The following is an 18,846-nucleotide window of genomic DNA, read 5'->3' as shown; positions in this document are numbered from 1 at the left end:
TGTCCAAAGTGTATAAACCCTAACAACCAGATTTCAAAGTTCATGAATTTACAGTGGTGAAGCCAGTAGCAAATCAATAAATGGTCTGCCACAGTATAAACACTGCACTTTTATTTCAAATTTTGCCTGTAGTTATGATTTATTGTACCATGCAGTGCAAATCCCTGGTCATCTAAAAAGTGAACATATTTAAAATGATAATAGTATAAATACCCTCAGACTAACTTTATATTAACTTTCCTTTGTCTCTAAATTGTCTTGCACACCTTAAATCAGAGTGGGCATGGCAGCACAGTTAACAAGGCAAGCTTTACTGCACAGGTGTCAAACTGGCAATCCTCCAGCTGTTGCCAAACTACAAGTCCCATGAGGCATTGCAAGATTAACAGTTGCAAGCATGACTTCCAAAGGTAGAGGCATAATGGGACTTTTAGTTTCACAACAGCTGGAGAGACGCCAGTTTGATACCCCTGCTCTATTGCATTACTAAAACTAGCTATACATAGAATGTCTTCGACTTTTAACTGGCAGGGCTGTTGCTTCTTGTGCAACTGACCTTAAAATGGCAAAAAGGGACAGTTGATACCTTTAAAAAAGAGGAAATTCCAGAAAGCCAAGCAATAATGAGATTGCGCTTCATTAAAAGCACTTGTTATCAAGCCTGTTTCTTATTTGAGAGTCAGCATGGGCAATCATATTTTTACAGGAAGCCTAACATGTTTCAGGCCCTGAGTTATGCACAGGAATGACCTTCAGTGAACTGGCTGCGCTTACTCAAGTCTAATGTCCAGACTTGAGAGGGGGAGGAGAATGGTGGATATATTGGGGGAAAGTTGGTAGGGATGTCGGGGTCAGCCAGGGGCGGACTGACCATTTGGAAACTCGGGCACTGCCCGAGAGCCCGGGGTCAGTAAGGGGCCCCATGAGATGCCCCTGGTACCTTTTTCATAGGCTTTTTTGAATTTGGCAAGGACACAGGGGCCCCATGGTCCCCTATTGCCCGGGGGCCCCATGAGTTGTCAGTCCACCCCTGGGGTCAGCATAAGGCTCTCACAATGCCCTGCAGGAACAATAAAGTAAAGGTACATGCCAGTAACTCTCAGTGACTGCTGCTTACATCTTTGCCTGCCTTTAAAATCATAGTCTGGGCCACAGGCTTACACTTTAAGGCCCTATGACTCACCTTCAGCCTGGCCCTTCTGGTTGAGGTTTTGTAAAAACTGCTTCAAGCCCCCTGGCTTTTGGTTCTCTTTGATTGGAATGCCAACTTCCAAGCCTTGAAATTTCTCCATGAAGCCAAATAACTGAATTGAAAAGTAAAGTAAAATAGTAGAAGAAAATGTATTAATCATTAATTTAAAAAAAAACTTACTTAATGGGCTATGAAATGGATCATTCAATTTCCACAAATCAAATGACAGACTGTCTAAATAATAGGGATAACAACCATATTCTTCTCATGGAGATAGACAGGTGATGGCAGAGTGTATGCTAGGTAAATAGTGCAGATATTCATGCACTAATGCACCCTTTTTCAAACAGGGTGCCTAGGCACCCTGGGATGCCTAGGCACCCTGGGATGCCTTCTGGGTTCTTCAGGAGTGCTTTGGCAAATGCCTAAAAATTGCCCCAAATGCCTAAAAAATTATGTACAAGCCAGCAGGTGGTTCAAGCCTGCTTTTTTGTTATACAAAGCCACAAGTTTCATTGTGCACACATCTTACGTGTGTAGAACCTGCATTATGTAACACTATTAGTTTAGTTTTTTACATTTTAGAATGGGATGTCTCAAGATTGTGCTTGATTGTAAAGGCTGCCTTGACTGAAAAAGGTTTAGAAACACTGCACTAATGCAGCACAATCACATCTTGCACTCAGGCTGCAGAATATCCATGCAAATTATATGTTAGGGGTGGACGTTACAGACTGACAGCAGTTAACTGAAAAAAAAAAAAAATCAAGCAATGCTCCAGATTTCAATTATTTCCCTTCCTAACTGTGCTTTGCCTATTCAAGGCAAACAAATTATTTTAATCTTCTCAACCCTTACAGCACATGCTTATTCTCCCAATGTTCCCCAGCAATCCAATCAACAATGGAAATGCCTGGTACCTCAAGGCTTGGAGGAGCATGTGACTCACTCCAAGTGACTCTGCTGGGCCAATCACCATTGTCACACATGAAGTACATAGTCCTGTGTAAGCTGAGACACCGGATAGGCATCTGTGAAGGTTTGCATTAAAGTGAAACTGTTACTTTATCCTGCATGGGTAAAGCTCAGATTCACCTTGAGAGTGATAAGAAGCACCTTAGCTAGATGGAGCCACTCAATCACAAAGGGAAATCTCCCTGTGGGCAGGTGCCAAAATTTCACTCAGCGAGAATGGCAGATGGCCCAGGTGCTGGATTGTGGTAAACATGGGTGAGCAAATATCTACCCACATGTTGTTCTTGGGAGAGGTAGACTATAAGGTCAAAAGTGTGTGGTTCCCTCTCCAAATTAATGAGCTCAGGCATTTCCAGTGAAAAGAGTACTGGTAATCTTACAACATATAAAACACACTTTAGACAATTGTGTCCTTCAAGCCTTGAGGCTTGGTGAAGGCCCTTTACTGTTTAAGCATGACTGTGCCTTTGTTTACAAAGCCAGTCCCATAAATACATGGTTTGAACAGTCTGGAGTAGCAGAACTCGAGTCGCCTCCATAGAGACCTGACCTCAACCCTACTGAACACCTTTCGGATAAATCCGAACGCCAATTTCAAGCAAGTAACTGACCTCACAAAGGCTCTTGACAATGGGCATAGATTCTCACATAAATATGTTGTGTAAAGCTTTCCCAGAAGAGTGGAGGCTGTTATAGCTGCAAATGTGGTGGCAACTTCATTGTAATGTGCATGTTTTGGAACTGAATGCCCAGCAATCTCCTAGAGATATGCTGATCAGGTGTTCATTAACCTTTGGCCATATAGTGTATCTGCACATGCATTTTTAGCCATGGGAGCCTTTAATAACATGAAATGTCCAATATTAGTTGCGTAAGTCATATACTGCTAAAGCTCACCTTCCGGCTGATCATACTCCTCACACAGTACCTCTGCACCTATGTAGAAAACAGAAGACAAGAAATCAGATAGGGGCACAGGTGCAAAGCAGCGAGGAATTGAATTGTTGATTCATCTTTCTGTAAAAAATTCTGGAGGAAGACAAAGATTTAAGGCAGTGTGAAGAAGAATGATGGAACAATAACAGTAATCTGACAAGTGGACAGTATGTGAGGCACACTGACAGGTCTGATAAATACTATGGTAGAGAAAATAATCAATAAAAGAGTCAAGGACAAGTCGAGTCATGTTTAAAGAGATTTTCAGGGTTAATTAAACATTTCACATCTACTGCCCCCCCCCCCATCCTTGCAGAGCCCTGAATCTAGTGCAATTCATTCCACTTGTGCAAAGCAGTAACAAACTGGAATCATATTTCAGCTTACTGTAGTCAGACCAAAGAGTTATGGTAAAATATTATCAATACATTTTATATAAAACAGACTAAGTGGGTAAGCTCTGAAGAGTAGACTCTTCCTGTACAGGAGCTTACAGGCTACTGACCCCACCACAGATATGCAAACATTAGGGTCAATTATGGATGTTAGTCAATTACATTTCCAGTATGTTTTTAGGAGGAAGAAAACCCAAAAGCCATCAAGGTATACAATACACAAGTTCCATCTAGAATTCTGGTTCCAAAACCAGAACCAAACCCAGGAACCCCCCCAGGTCAAACTGTGAACCACTTAAAATGGAAAAATACTTTAATGTGGTTTTAAACCCTGACATATAGCCAGTGAAGTGACTGACCTCAGGTGGTACACAGACATGAAACAAATCCTCCTACATACAGTTGTGTTAAAAATAATAGCAAGGAGTTTAAAAATCTTTATAATAGCTTTTATTTCCAGACACACAAATGCATTGGGAACACTGCACAGTCAATTCCAAATCAAAACATGAAGAAAAAGGTTTCAAATTTGTTATTACTTTACAGAAAGTGAAGAAAAGGGAATATTAGGCTGTTTAACAAAATAGTATTGTCTGCATTTTTCTTTACAAACTCAAACATTTACTGCATAAACTGAAAATTGCTTGAATATTTAGCTTCCCTGTGAATCACTGAATATTTCGTTGTATGAGTAATGTTTCTGAATTGACCAACCTCTGGCACCTGTGAACAGGTATTCCAGCCCAAGACGATTGTACTACATTCCACAATTCCTTGTTGTCTTGTTGAAACACCCATTTCAAGGTCATTTCCTCTTCGACAGGATCTCTTCAAGTATTTTGATGGATTAAAACTGGTCTATGGCCCCTTGTATGTGATAAAACATGATTTATTTTGTTACTCACCATAAAATCTCTCTCTGAGTTCAGGCAATTACAGGAGTAAGACACTAGGCAGAAAAAAGAAACTCGGAAATCCAGTTAGTCACAAATAGTGTCAAAGAAAAAAAAAAATTCGAGAGGGGTGGGTGTTGTGTCCTTCAATGAACTCAAGAGAAAGGGATTTTACGGTAAGAAAAAAAATCCAGCTCTTTCATTCACTGACAGGCACAGCATCTTCTATTTTCGACCATAGGGACGTCCCAAAGCAGTGCCCAACAAATGAGGGGTGGGAGAAAAAACAAGGCAAACAGGAGCTCAACAGGAACACTAAACAACTAAAACACCCCCCAAGAAGGGAACAGAATCTCAAATAGCTTCCTGCAAAACTTTGCAGCCAAAATACTCGTCCGAAGATGCCTGGACATCCAACTTAGTGTGCACAGACGACCAGGTAGCCGTCTTGCAGATTTGAGGCACAGATGCCTGATGACGGAAGGCCCAGGAAGCACTAAGTGCCCGAGTAGAGTGCGCCATTACAGGAGAGGGAGGAACCTGACCCTTAATGAAGCAGGCTTGAACTGCCCTCTGTGTAATTCATCTAGAAATGGTGGCAAAGAATGCCGTCAAACCCTTCCTCGGCCTGTTCAGTGATCACAAAAAGGGAATCCGACCTTCAAAAAGGCTTGGTAACAAACAGACACTCCTGAAATGCCCTAACCACATCCAGGGCGCAGAGCGAATTCCTTAGGACGTGATGGACGAGGACATAAGGAAGGTAGGACAATGTCCTCATTGAAATGAAAGTTAGAGGCCAGCTTTGAGAGAAAAGAAGAGCATGGACAGAGAACCACCTTGTCCTTGTGAATAACCAAATGAGAAACCTGCAGGACAAGACTGCCAACTCCAACACCCTGCTAGCAGAAGTGATAGTCTCTAAAAAAGCCACCTTCTGTGATACTAAGCAGAAGGAACTGGATTGTCTATGCAGAGAGGGGGTTTATATCAGCCAGGACTGCCCATCGATGCTGCCGAGTTTTTTTTTCTGCCTACTGTCCTACTCCTTTAAGTGGCGATAGCATCTTCTATTCTCGACCATAAGGTTATGTGTCTGTCAATGAACAAAAAAGATTTAGGCCCAACACAATATTATGAGAAACATCCCCATATCATGATGCTTGTACCACAATGCTTCACTGTCTTCTCAGTGTACCGTGTCTTGAATTCAGTGTTTAGACCAGTCAATGTGTTCTTTGGCAAATTGTAACCTCTTCAGCACATGTAGTTTTTTCAACAGTGGGACTTTGCAGGGTCTTCTTGCAGATAGCTTGGCTTCACATAGGCATCTTCTAATTGTTATAGTTCTCACAGGTAACTAGATCTTCTTCGATCACCCTGGAGCAAATTGTTGGCTGAGTCTTTGCCATTTTGGCTATTCTTTGGCTATCAAACAATAAGATTCCAAACTCTCCTCCATGGAGAAGCACATTAAGGTCGTGGAGTGGGATAGCCAGTCTCCATACCTTAATCTGATTGAAAATCTGTGGAGGGAGCTGAAAGTTTGAGTTGCCAAAACATCAGTCACCAAACCTTAATGACTTGGAGAGGATCTGCCAAGAGAAGTGGGCCAAAATCCCTCCTGAGATGTGTGCAAACCTGGTGGCCAACTACAGGAAACGTCTGACCTCTGTGATTGCCAACAATGGATTTGTCACCAAGAACTAAGTCATGTTTTGTGAAGGGGATCAAATACTTATTTCCATCATGAACATGCAAATCAGTGCATCATTTGTTAGACATGCATTTCTTTTGAATTTTTTGTTGCTATTCTGTCTCACAGTGTTACAATATACCTACCATTCGATTTTTAGACTGATCATTTCTTTGTGAGTGGGCAAACATTCAAAATCAGCAGAGGATCAAATACTTATTTCCTTCACTGTATACACAATTGTATTTAGTGGTTTGCCTGGAACTCCGCTTTACAATTTAAAGTTTGGCTCACTAACAGGGATTCATTAGTACTAAGTAACACGAGAAAGGAAGCAGTATAAGAAAATGTACTTTCAAGAGAGTGCCTATTTACCCAGATTTTTTTACAGCATCACGGGAACCCATCTGAACTCTGACATCATCAGAGATTTATCCTAATCTATTCATGTGTCGGATCACTGGGTTACAGCTTCACAGGAACCTCTCTGGACTTTGCCATCATCAGAAGGGCTGCCCAGTGATAGTTTGCACCTCCACTAATATGCTGGCTACCTCTGAGCCACCAGCATTTTGGAACAAAAGCAAAAAAGTGAGCCAATTGCATAAGAGCAGTTGCATGGAGCTTACTGTCACTGCTATATCATATCCACTGAGTTTTCTTGCACTGTTCAAAGGATATGGTTCTCTGTATCAAGAAGTCTACTTTAAGCACTTTTCTTCTTCCAACTAGGGCTGACATAGTATGCACAGAACTGAACGGACATTTATGGTCAAACCTCAATTATCCACCAATCGGTCTCTGCACAGCTCAGACTTCACACTACCCTAATCTGTCTTCTGCACACTAATGAGCTAAGGGATGCAGACTAATGAACAATCTTCCTTTATAAGTGGAAAGAGTTTAAACAGTCGGGGGTCCTGTCAAAATCATTCCTTTAAATGTAATTACCTTGAAGAGGTTGATGTTATCAACCTGACTGTAGAACAGGAAATCGTTGATGGATTTCAGAGTGGTGCCTAAAGAAGGAACATGGCATGTCAATTATGTTCACAAATGAATGCTCTGGTCGTTATGTAAAACAGTGAATCTGCATTACTTCCATTAGATTAATCCTCTTTTTGTTCTGGAGACCATTGACATGGGTACAGAAAGTGATGGAAAATCTAAAAGTTTACAGTTTTCACCAAAACAGGATGAAAGGGGGAATTTTTCAATGCAGAGAAACTGTTAGAGTGACGACTGTCTAAGAGCAGATTTCTAGTCACTTCGGTTGTGTCTCCAGAACTGGAAGTGAAGGAAAATCTTCTCAAAGGGATACAGAGAACATAACTACAAACGTTCTTTACATACCATATATTAGTGCATACTTTATAATTGTCATAAGTGCTTGTTTAAAAAAAAAAAAAAAAAAAGAAAATTTGAACCATTTGATGGTTTCTCACTTACCGTCTTGAGGAACTTTTTGAAAGTTTGGGTTCTGTTTTATGTTACCTGTAGGGTAGGATAAAATAATAATAATAGATACATGAACTCAGAAACTTGCATCTTATGTGCATTTACATGAATAGGTTACATGCAGACTGAAAGCAGAATCTGCTCCTTCATTTGATCAACTTTTGCCAAATACAGAAAGGCTGGCAGGGCCAGCCACTAAGTGAAATTCGCACAGTGTACAGCCAGCTTTTGGGTTGCTTCTCTATCTGGAGAGGATAGCATCGGATGGACCGTAGATTTAGATGGACTTTACATAAAGGATTCATAAATAAACCATAGCTCCAGCTAACACTTTTTAAGCAGTAACAGAAATGGTTTTTTTGTTCCCTTTGGAATAAGGCCCCATGTACATGGGACACTTCTGAAAGATGGAAACTGACTGCTGGAAAATGTAGGTTAAAAAAAGTCTGTTTGGCCGGGTTTGCATACCGCGTTTATGCGTGTTTGCATTTTGAAGTGTTTTTTAAAGATAAGCACAGTTGAACCTCCCAAATGCCCAGAATGCACTGAAAAGTGGTAAATTATTAACTATTTCAGAGAAATGCAGAGAGTAGAAGCAGAGACAGCAGTATGTGTTGAGATTAGCTTTGGTGTGAGTTGCTCATTAACATTTCTTTTGTTTCCAAGGGTGGGAAGGTGTCTGGTGGAGAGAGTCAACGGATTTCAATGGGGAGGTGCGGGTTTGGTGCATTTTTTTTTTACCGCAACAAACCTGCCCAAAAAATGCAGCAAGAAGATCTTTTAAAAACACACCTGATCCGCAATGGATCACTGTGAAGAGTTCCATAAGAATACATGGTCACACTTTTTCTTCCGTTTTTCTATGCCTTTTGTGTTAAAAAAAAGTGGATCAGTGTGCCTTAAGTAGCCTTTAAGTAAAATTAAAGGCATTTTTTTTTTCATTTTGGATAGACTAAGGGAGAAAAATACCCATTTTGATTGGCTGGTTGCGGTCACTTCTGTGCATGTGTGGGAGTTCATTTATCACAGCAGATGCTGAAAATGTACACTGAGCTCTGAATGTACAGCTCAGCGTACACTGCAGGTAAGAATACTTTATGTATTCTAGTATGTATACTCTGCATTAAAAATCCTGCCTCTTCAAATTGTTTCTAAGTAAAATTCAACTTTCAGCTTTAAAAATAAAAGCTAGTGTAGAGAGGACACTGCTTAACACAGCCTGTGAATGGGGGAAAGTTCTCTCCCTTATTCACAGGTCATGTTTACAGGCAGTGTAATCAGTGAACCAACTTTTCTCAATGAGAGGGCAGCAGGGGACCTGCTCTTGTCAGATCATCTTTAGTGCAGCTGAGTCTGCACACCTGAAGCTGTTAACCCTCACAACACCTGAAGTTTAGCAGCAGGAACAGAACCTGAAGTAATGCTTTCTAGAGAATCCAGCAGCCCACACATTATGGGACATACTTCATTACAGGTAAGTAAGCTGTAGAGATAAAAAACTAAAACTTAACTTTAAGATTTTGCTTTTGGGTTTAGATACGTTTGAAATTTATTCTGCTTATATTTTGCCTTCCCTGGTTCCCCCCAGCTAATGACATTTTTAAAATAAAACTACCCATTTTCATTATACACCTTATTTTATACACAGTGATGTCATCACTGGGTCTCAGTGCTTCTCTGTGTAATGCAAGCAGAACATGGCTGGTGTAAGGGGTGCTGTCCATAGCTTCCTGAAAACATAACAGCAATCTGCCTCAGTATTCCCTTCAAGAGCCCTCAACCCTGATGCAAGCAGTGGGCTGGCTCTTCAAAGGGGTTATACAAACATCAAAATGCCTTTCTGAAGTTGATATCGGTCAAGGAGATCCTAGAAAGACTGAGTTTGTCTTAGGTAATGCCCACATAATGCTGAGGCTCCGTGATTGAAATAACTGAAGTCCAATGAGGAAGGCCACAGGCAGACAGGCTGGGGAGGAAAAGGGTGAGGTAACGTTGATTATCTTCCAAGTAGGAAAAGAGGGGGCTGCAACGTTTACTGCAGATTGAGAAGCACGCAATTTGTAGTCAAATCAAACTGTACAAAAACTGAAGAGAAGGCTGGAGTTCAGCTTTAAGAATGAACATTCAGATTCTTTCACAAGTCTAAAAAGAACCATTTCACTTTAAAAAGGAGCTCCATGTAAATTTATAAAAAAACATTCTATAGCTTGTTTATTCACTCCTTCAAGTCATGAAATCAATTTATCAGGGCAGCGACTGCTCTGTACAAACAGCTGACAAATTTCTCAGGGTACTACTCTGGCACAATTCACATGTTCCCTATAAAAAAAAATCTTTAATTTCCAGGTCTCCTTTAAAATTTCATATTACCCGGAAAACAGGTAAAACCTGGGTTGATTTTTTTGTTTTTTAATATCAAATATAAACTCTAATACAGACATGGCAGCTTTCTACAATACAATATGCAGAAAATGGCAGCCATTTCATATTTCAGCGAGCCGGCTTCCAGGAACCACCATCTGTTGTGTCAACCCCAAATGCATACTGACAAGAGCTGCGTCCCTTCTGCAGGATTAGAGGATTCCAAATCACAGCCTACTGTTTGCTGTGCGCTTCCCTAGTGCTAGGAGCTCCGGCGTGCTCTTGCCAGGTATCTGGTGCCAGGCTGCATGGCAGCTAAGTGGGTCTGCTAGTAACAACTGTTTTCAGCTTGCACTCATAAACGGAGGCTGTAATAATTTACTAATTAGCAGCATTAGAGCCATATGAAGAGGGTATGTTGGAAGATTCAAAAACATATGTATGATTGCTCTGTGTAAAGCTGTAACATTAACCTATTTAGTTTATTTATCATCTTCCTTTAAAGCGGGAGTCAGCAACCAGTAGATCTACTGGTAGATTGCGGCCAGATGACTTGGTAGATCTTGGTCTGGGCCTGCTGACCTGTCATCCCACCAGAGCATCAGAGTGCAATGCAGAGGGACTAGTAAAGTTGGAGCTGTAGTAGGGAGCAAGAGATACATAAGCCATGCCTTCTCTGTAGTGCTGGCTCCTGTCCCATGTGGAGTGACACCAACTGCACTCCACCTCTTATCCCAGCTGGCGTTCTCCAGAGTGGTGCCAGCAGCAGAAAAGAAGAGATCTTCAGGTGATTATGAAGCAATACATGGAGCATAATAGTATAGGGCTGCTTTCCCACTTATGTGCTGCAGTTTACCCACACCGTGGGTGCTGTGCAGTGTACCTGCAGCTTTCCTGCGGGTTTGCTGCGCTTAACTATAGACGTCTATTATATTTTAAGGGTTTGGTGAACTTTTTGAAAGCGCACCAAAACTCCGGAATGCAGGAGTTTTGGTGCGCTTTCAGAAACTGCACCATGCCTGTGCAGGATATAATAGAAGTCTATGGCAATGTGTAGCTAACCCAGGAAAGTCCCAGATACATTATGCTGCACCGGCGGTACAACTAAACCGCAGCACATCAGTGTGAAAGCAGCCTTATAGGGGGCTCAGAACAGTAAGGGTTCATTTATATTTGCAGTTTGGGGGGTGGTAAACCCCTGCAGTTAAGGTGTGGTTTTACCACCCCTGCCCTAACTGCAGATGAAGTGTCCAGGAGTGTACACATGTCACAGCTTCAGCAGGAGTTTTAAGCCCTGTTATGATTGGAGGATGCAGCACCTGCCAAGCATGACCCATTCAAGTGAATAAGGCTGCTCTGCAACTTTGCGCAATACAGCAAACAAGAGGTTAAAGTTGGCAGCATTGTGTTGCTTTCTCACCACCTGCTTTAATGCCTTGGATTCTGCAGAAGCATGCAGTTGCAGGGCGCTTGCAAAGTTGCCCCGCTTACTTAAATAGGTCGCAATCGCAGGCGGTAGCACCCACCAACTGCAGGGGGTTTAAAGTGGTTATAAACCCAAATATAAAACAAATTCACTTTTTGCCGTAAATTAATACACTTGTATTTATGAATGGGAGTTAGGGACCTTAGATCGTATGCCCCTTGAGAGTTAGGGACTGATGTAAATGTACAATATATATATATATATATATATATATATATATATATATATATACAGTATCTCCCAGAAGTGAGTACACCCCTCACATTTTTGTAAATATTTTATTCTATCTTTTCATGTGACAGCACTGAAGAAATTACACTTTGCTACAATGTGACACAGTAAGTGTACAGCTTGTATAACATGTAAATTTGCTGTCCCCTCAAAATAACTCAACACACAGCCATTAATGTCTAAACCGCTGGCAACAAAAGTGAGTCCACCCCTAAGTGAAAATGTCCAAATTGGGCCCAAAGTGTCAATATTTTGTGTGGCCACCATTATTTTCCAGCACTGCCTTAACCCTCTTGGGCATGCAGTTCACCAGAGCTTCACAGGTTGCCACTGGAGTCCTCTTCCACTCCTCCATGACAACATCACAGAGCTGGTGGATGTTAGAGACCTTGCGCTCCTCCACCTTCCGTTTGAGGATGCCCCACAGATGCTCAATAGGGTTTAGGTCTGGAGATATGCTTGGCCAGTCCATCACCTTTACCCTCAGCAAGGCAGTGGTTGTCTTGGAGGTGTGTCTGGTGTCGTTATGTTGGAATACTACCCTGGGGCCCAGTCTCCAAAGGGAGGGGATCATATTCTGCTTCAGAATGTCACAGTACATGTTGGTATTCATGCTTGACTGTAGGCAAGACACACTTGTCTTTGTACTCCTCACCTGGTTGCCGCCACACACGCTTGATACCATCTGAACCAAATCAGTTTATCTTGGTCTCATCAGACCACAGGACATGGTTCCAGTAATCCATGTCCTTAGTATGTTTGTATGGGACGACAGCCATAAGACCAATTTTATGTAGTGTGCGGTGTAGGGTCTGAGCACTGACAGGCTGACCCCCCCCCCCACCCCTTCAACCTCTGCAGCAATGCTGGCAGCAATCCTACATCTATTTCCCAAAGACAACCTCTGGATATGGCGCTGAGCACGTGCACTCAACTTCTTTGGTCAACCATGGCGAGGCCTGTTCTGAGTGGAACCTGTCCTGTTAAACTGCTGTATGGTCTTGGCCACTGTGCTGCAGCTCAGTTTCAGGGTCTTGGCAATCTTCTTATAGCCTATGCCATATTTATGTAATACCTTTACAATTCTTTTTTTCAGATCCTCAGAGTTATTTGCCATGAGGTGCCATGTTGAACTTCCAGTGACCAGTATGACAGAGTGAGAGCAAAAACACCAAATTTAACACACCTGCTCCCCATTCACACCTGAGACCTTGTAACACTAACGAGTTACATGACACTGAGGAGGGAAAATGGCTAATTGGGCCCAATTTGGATATTTTCACTTAGGGGTGTACTCACTTTTGTTGCCAGCAGTTTAGACATTAATGGCTGTGTGTTGAGTTATTTTGGGGGGACAACAAATTTACATGTTATACAAGCTGTACACTCACTACTTTACATTGTAGCAAGGTGTCATTTCTTCAGTGTTGTCATATGAAAAGATAGAATAAAATATTTACAAAAATGTGAGGGGTGAACTCACTTCTGGGAGATACTTTATGTAAAGCGCTGAGTAAATTGATGGCGCTATACAAGTACCTGAAATAAATAAAATTGTAAGAAACGCTCCCATAGCTTGTCTCAGCCCTCCAAAAACTGTTGGTCTTTGGGTGTGGCTTAGGACCAGAGAATAGTAGGCGGGGATAAGATGTCACACAATCCCTCAGCTATACACACCCTCCAGCCCCGACTCAAGAACGTGCACAGCTATATGACATCTCTATGCCTGCAAGCATGTCTCCTGAGTGCATTCAGGGGAATATACAGGTGCCAGTGACTACGTCAGCTCTGCTTACAGCACAGGATCTGTGCTAATCAGGAGAAAGCTGGTAGGAAGGGGTTAATGTTAAAAAAACCTAGGAATCCTGCAGCCTAAAGTGGCAATGTGGGCCAGGAAACATTCTCATGTAAAACTCTTTAAACAGCTAGATGCTGCAAATGGAGCAGGACAATAATCAGCTGTCAGCAGCCTTACCAAGATAACTACAGCATTGCTGAAGTGATGCCGATCTATGTCATAAATCACTGGTGCAGAGTTCTCGATCTTGTGAGGGAAGAGACCAGCAGGTAGAGGACACCTGCTCTCCCACCCCTTTGCAGTGTATTGTATGGAGGCTCTTGCTGGTCTTGTCTTCAGCATAGCCTGTCACGCACAGGAGAAGGGGAGTGACGACACCATTTTTCTGCTTGTGTTGGATTTTTTCTGTTCAGAAGAGCAGGGGGGATTTCTGGAGAAGGGGATTGCTTCAAGATACCAAACTAAGCTCACATTCTTAGTAAAAGGTAAAATCTATTCAACTGCAGGATTAGATTAATTTGTGTTTAGGTTTACAACCACTAATTCCTGCTGCGGCATATGTACACCTTTGACTGCTGCCCCAGCAGCTAAAGGGGGTAGGGATTGGGGACAGTAAAACCATGGCTCAACCGCAGGGTTTTAACCCGCCCTTTACTTGTGAACAAGCCCAAAAGGGTGCTACTGCCGAAAGAAACTAAGAGCCGAAAAGCAATTTGAGTGTGTTTAACAGGTTTTGTTGCCTCCTCACCACCTGATTAATTAGAGGTTTAAATAAGGTGTGACAATGCGACACTGTGCTCAATGATCTTTGACTTCTCCCATGTTGTTCAGGTATATCTCCACCTCTTTAACTGCTTTAGCTCCGCCCCACAGTAGAAATACGTGATTTTGCATTTCCGGGTAGGGGGCCCGCGCGAGGCGTGTGCGTGCCCTACCTGCGCTGCGGCTGTCAATCACTGGACCGGTGATTGCCGAGGATCTCTGAAGGGGGAGAACTGTTAGTAAACAAAACAGTTCTCCCTGTCAGCTCCGGCACACTGCTATGCAGTGCGCTTACAGTGAAGTACACACACAGGACATAAATGTAAAACGACACACAGCATAGAGTTAACCCGTTGATCGCCCCAGATGTTAATCCTTTCATGCCCGGTGCCATTAGTACAGTGTCCGTGCTTTTTGTTAGCATTGATCACTGTATTGGTGTCACTGAGGATGCCAGTGTCACCAAGTCAGTTCCCCCCAGTGTCAGAATGCCAGCCGCACTCCTGCAAGTCATTGATCGCCACCATTACTAGTAAAAAGAAAAAAAAAAAGCCCAGTATATATACTGCCATTTGTAAATGCTAAAAGTTTCATGCTAAATTTATGACGAAATTTGATTTTTAATTTTTTTTTACTGGACATGTTTAATAGCAAAAAGTCAAAAATATTGTTTTGTTCTCAAAATTGTTAGTCTTTTTTTTTATAGCACAAAAAAAAACAAAAAAAAACGCACAGACGTCAACACCGAAAAAAAAGGTTTATTCGTGGGGGGGGAAAGGACATACATTTAATTTGGGTGCAGCGTTGCGTGACCGCGCAATTGTCAGGACTCTCCTGCAAATAAGTATTTAATGCAAACAGCCAGCCCTGAGAAATGTAATTTCTTGTTTAAGTCTTACCCAGGTCATTGAAGTGTCACCCCAGTGTATGAACTCACACAGGAATGATTAGGTCCATCCTAAACACAGGGTACCTGTCACTTTGGACTGAAAGGGCAAATTACAGGTTTACTTAACCACTTGCCTACTGCCCCCTTCCTGTCCAGGCCAATTTTCACCTTTCAGCGCTGACGCACTTCGAATGACAATTGCGTGGTCATGCAACACTGTACCCATATGAATTTTTTCATATTTTTCACACAAATAGAGCTTTCTTTTGGTGGTATTTAATTGCCACTGCGTGTTTTATTTTTTGCACTATAAAAAAAAAAGAAAAAAATGTTAATAAAAAAAAAGTTTTTCTTTGTTTCTATTATAAAATTTAATTTTTCTCCTTCACTGATGTGCATTGATGAGACTGCACTGCTGGGCAGCACTGACTGACCGCACTGCTGGGCACTGACGGGTGGCACAGCTGGACACTGATGGATAGCACTGCTGGACGGCACTGCTGGGCACTGATCATCAGTGCCAATTTGTTTTCTGACAATTACCGGTTATCGGCAGTACTTTCCTCACGCTATGACAGCGTGAGGAAAGAGCAGCTGATAACCAGCAACTGCATTTATTGGACACCATCATTGGACACAGCGATCACGGAGATCGCCGGGTGAGCGTTCTGGGAGGGCAACATATGGCGCCCTCCCAGAACTGGACAACTGTGCTGTAGACGTCATTCAGCTATAGCACGGTTGCCAAGTAGTTAACATGATCATAGTTGGAAAATCCTTCACTCCTTTGTTGTCAGAGCCGGTTTTGCATATTTTTTTTTGACAAACACACAAAACCAAACATTTTTAGGATTGATTATTACGCAAGACCCACAAAACATATTTTCTGAAAGCAGAGACCCTGGAAAGTAAAAGAATGGTAGTTCTAATTCTTTATGTCACACAATATTAACATTTTTTCAAGCGCAACATTTCAGTAAAAATACAGACTAAAGTTAACTTTAGAGCACTTAAATGCAACATATTACCCATTTTTTAAAATTAACTATAAAGGATGGGGTTAAACAGAGTAAATAGATACCCAACATGTTAAACCTTAAACCTTGCATGTGCCTGTGAAATGGCAACAAATTTTGGTACCCTAATTTTTCCATAGGCAATGCTTGAAAAGGTAAAAGTTTTTTACCTTAAAGCATTGTCTTCATTAGGAAAAAAAAAATGTTCAGGTTCAGCTCCCCTCCAAATACCTACCTGAGGCTGATCTCGATCCAGCACTGCTCTCTCTCTCTCTCCTCATAGGTCTCAGTGAGAGCAGTGGGAGTCACTGGCTTCTGCTGTTGCCAATCAAATCATGTTATGAGGGAGCAGGGGCGGGGCTGATCTACACTTTTGTGTCAATAGACGCACACAGCCCTGCTTGGGATTGCACCCTCATGTGTGCTACCAGAGGAAGAAGGTGTTTTTTCACTAAACTTCTAATTCCATCACATAGGGGACCAAAACGTGAGTGTTCTAATGAAGTGTGGAAACACCTGATCACTTCCATCTGAAAGCCAAATTGGAGTGTGTAAAACTCCTCGCTGCTGCTGACATATGACAGCAAAAGGGTTAAAGTGACCTGAACCAAAGTGTGCAAAGGAAGCAATGCTGCTAAAGGTCTGATGCTACTCATAAAATGAATGAGTTGGAATGCTTTCAGTTTTTTTTTTTTTATAAAACTATATAAAGCAGACATTCATTTATAACATTCCATGAAAACAATCTTGACCTGTCACAATTTACAGTAACAGTATTTTCAGAAAAGCTTTTATCATTAAAAAGCCATCCTTGAGCACCAGTCCAATAACTTTGCCTAGGCTGTAATGATACCACCAGTCTGCTGCAGGCAGAAGACAGCATTTCCTAAGTGTCCTTTCCACCTGTGATCAGAATGTAACATAGCAAGTCACAAGGTGAGAGGACACAGCAGGGACTGAACTGTGTTAGACATTTTTGAACACAGCTAAGAACTACACAGGCACCAGGATTTACAAGATTGTGTCATCTTGGAGCTGGCATTCCAGTCCAAGAAGTAGATGGTAACTCTGGAAGATGCCTGAACAAAGATGGAGCCATCCTTCTGGAGAGAAAAGCAGATGAAAGCATTGCCAGAGGGAGTACTGAAATCTCTATGAGAGGTAATAAATACCTGAAAGTATTACACTAACACATTAAGTATGAAAAATATATCTGGTCCACTTTAAAAAGAGGCTTCCCTCCTATACACCATCACCATATTTTCTAGAGATGTAGCAGGCTACGTTCCCACAAGGACTGATTCAGCTCAGTTCACTATGAAGACATTCCCTGCTGTGAACACACTGTATATAACTAAAAACTACTAAGCAAAGAAGAAGCAATGGCTTTACAAGGCTATAAAAAACAAAGAACAACTACATTCCCTGGGGGTTTGGGATATGAATTAAGACCCTGAGAAGACACATTATTCTTAATGAGATTCCAGCACAGAGTGTGGCGAAGCTCACCTCCCAGGGTGCCCACAAACTTCTCCAGAAGGAACAGAATCTGTTTTATGTACATCAGGTTTTTAGCTTTGAGACGACTCCTGGGAAACAGATAAAAAGGAAGAGAGAATGTAACCCAGTAACTCTTTGTTCATTCATAACTCCAAACCATGGCCAACAATATGGGAATCCATGAAAGATGAGCACTTATTTACCTAAATAAAGCTAAGCAAGGAAAATCTAAGTGTATATTTTCTATATGTGCCTCCTTCACTACCAAAAGTGCTTATATTTTTCTTTACAGTACATTTACCTTTTCTGGATTGCAGAGGCTTGACTTTTATACATTTTTAATGTCAGAGGTGTTACATGGGCTTCCCATGACAATGGCTGTCACATTGATCATCTGATCGAGAGCCCACCCTACTTGCTTCCACTCATAAAGAGTAACTAGTTGCTCTCGGTGACAGTGTGGTCACTCTGCTGGGGATAAGGAGTGTGCTCCCAGTGCAAACAAGTTTTTTGGCTGTACTTCTCCTTTAAAGTGTTACTAAGCCCACAACAGTAAAATCAGTCTGTATATGCAGTAAAGCTTGCTTATTATGAACAGTAAAATCAGTCTGTATATGCAGTAAAGCATGCTTGTTATACTCACTGTGGAACCTAAGGGGTTAATCCTCTGCATTGTGTAAAATGGCTGTTTGATCCTGTCTTCCTTTATCCTCCCCTTCTTCCACAGTCCCCAACCCATCTGCTGACAGTACAGAGCTCTAGAAGCCACTCTACACATGCTCAGTTTAGTGTATATTGCTAGAGAGTTTTGTTTTTTTTGCACAGGGCCAATCAGCACTATACATACAGAGGGTCAGGGGTCATGCAACCTTGTAGGACTGTCAGAGCAAAATGAAAACACCTCCTACAAGCCTTAACCAGTGCTCAGCTGGACAATGACAGAAGTCACATGACTACTATATGTTGCTAATGAGAAAAGGTACTTAGCAGTTTATATTTACTACAATAATTGCACATATGTAGTATGTACTGTGGGAGACCAGATATAGTGAACTCAGGGTCATGGGTTTTGTAACACTTTAACTATGAGATAAAACAAAAATTAAATGCCCCAGCAACCAAAGTTTTGCTTTCATTTTGTATCTTCCAGAATCTTCGTTTACAGCTGCTAAAAATGAAGTACCAATTTGTTGGACGCCCAAATCAAGTCCCACACTTTTTTTTATCACTTTATAGTGCTGTACTCCAGCAGGTTATG

At 41.8% G+C, this 18,846-nt stretch overlaps 1 protein-coding gene across 3 annotated transcripts in view; it reads right to left on the bottom strand.

Annotated features, from left to right (window-relative positions):
• DDX11 (DEAD/H-box helicase 11) overlaps positions 1-18,846 on the bottom strand; it is a 131,457-nt gene that overhangs the window by 25,910 nt on the left and 86,701 nt on the right. For all 3 annotated transcript variants that reach the window (XR_016311937.1, XM_089671751.1, XM_089671750.1), the window contains exons 12-16: positions 17,598-17,677; positions 7,537-7,581; positions 7,039-7,106; positions 3,065-3,103; positions 1,184-1,304 (exon numbers count right to left, since the gene is read on the bottom strand). Coding sequence is in view for 2 of the 3 variants with exons in the window: in XM_089671751.1 (XP_089527877.1) it covers positions 1,184-1,304; positions 3,065-3,103; positions 7,039-7,106; positions 7,537-7,581; positions 17,598-17,677 (353 nt within the window). In the remaining variant the exon portion in view is untranslated. The remainder of the gene's footprint in view (positions 1-1,183; positions 1,305-3,064; positions 3,104-7,038; positions 7,107-7,536; positions 7,582-17,597; positions 17,678-18,846) is intronic.

This window comes from Staurois parvus, unplaced genomic scaffold, assembly GCF_062004578.1.
Source record: "Staurois parvus isolate SC_StPar_1 unplaced genomic scaffold, SC_StPar_1.0 ptg000114l, whole genome shotgun sequence".
Classification (NCBI taxonomy): Eukaryota; Metazoa; Chordata; class Amphibia; order Anura; family Ranidae; genus Staurois; species Staurois parvus.
Note: the sequence above shows the minus strand (reverse complement) of the source record. Positions and strands in the feature narration are given on the sequence as shown.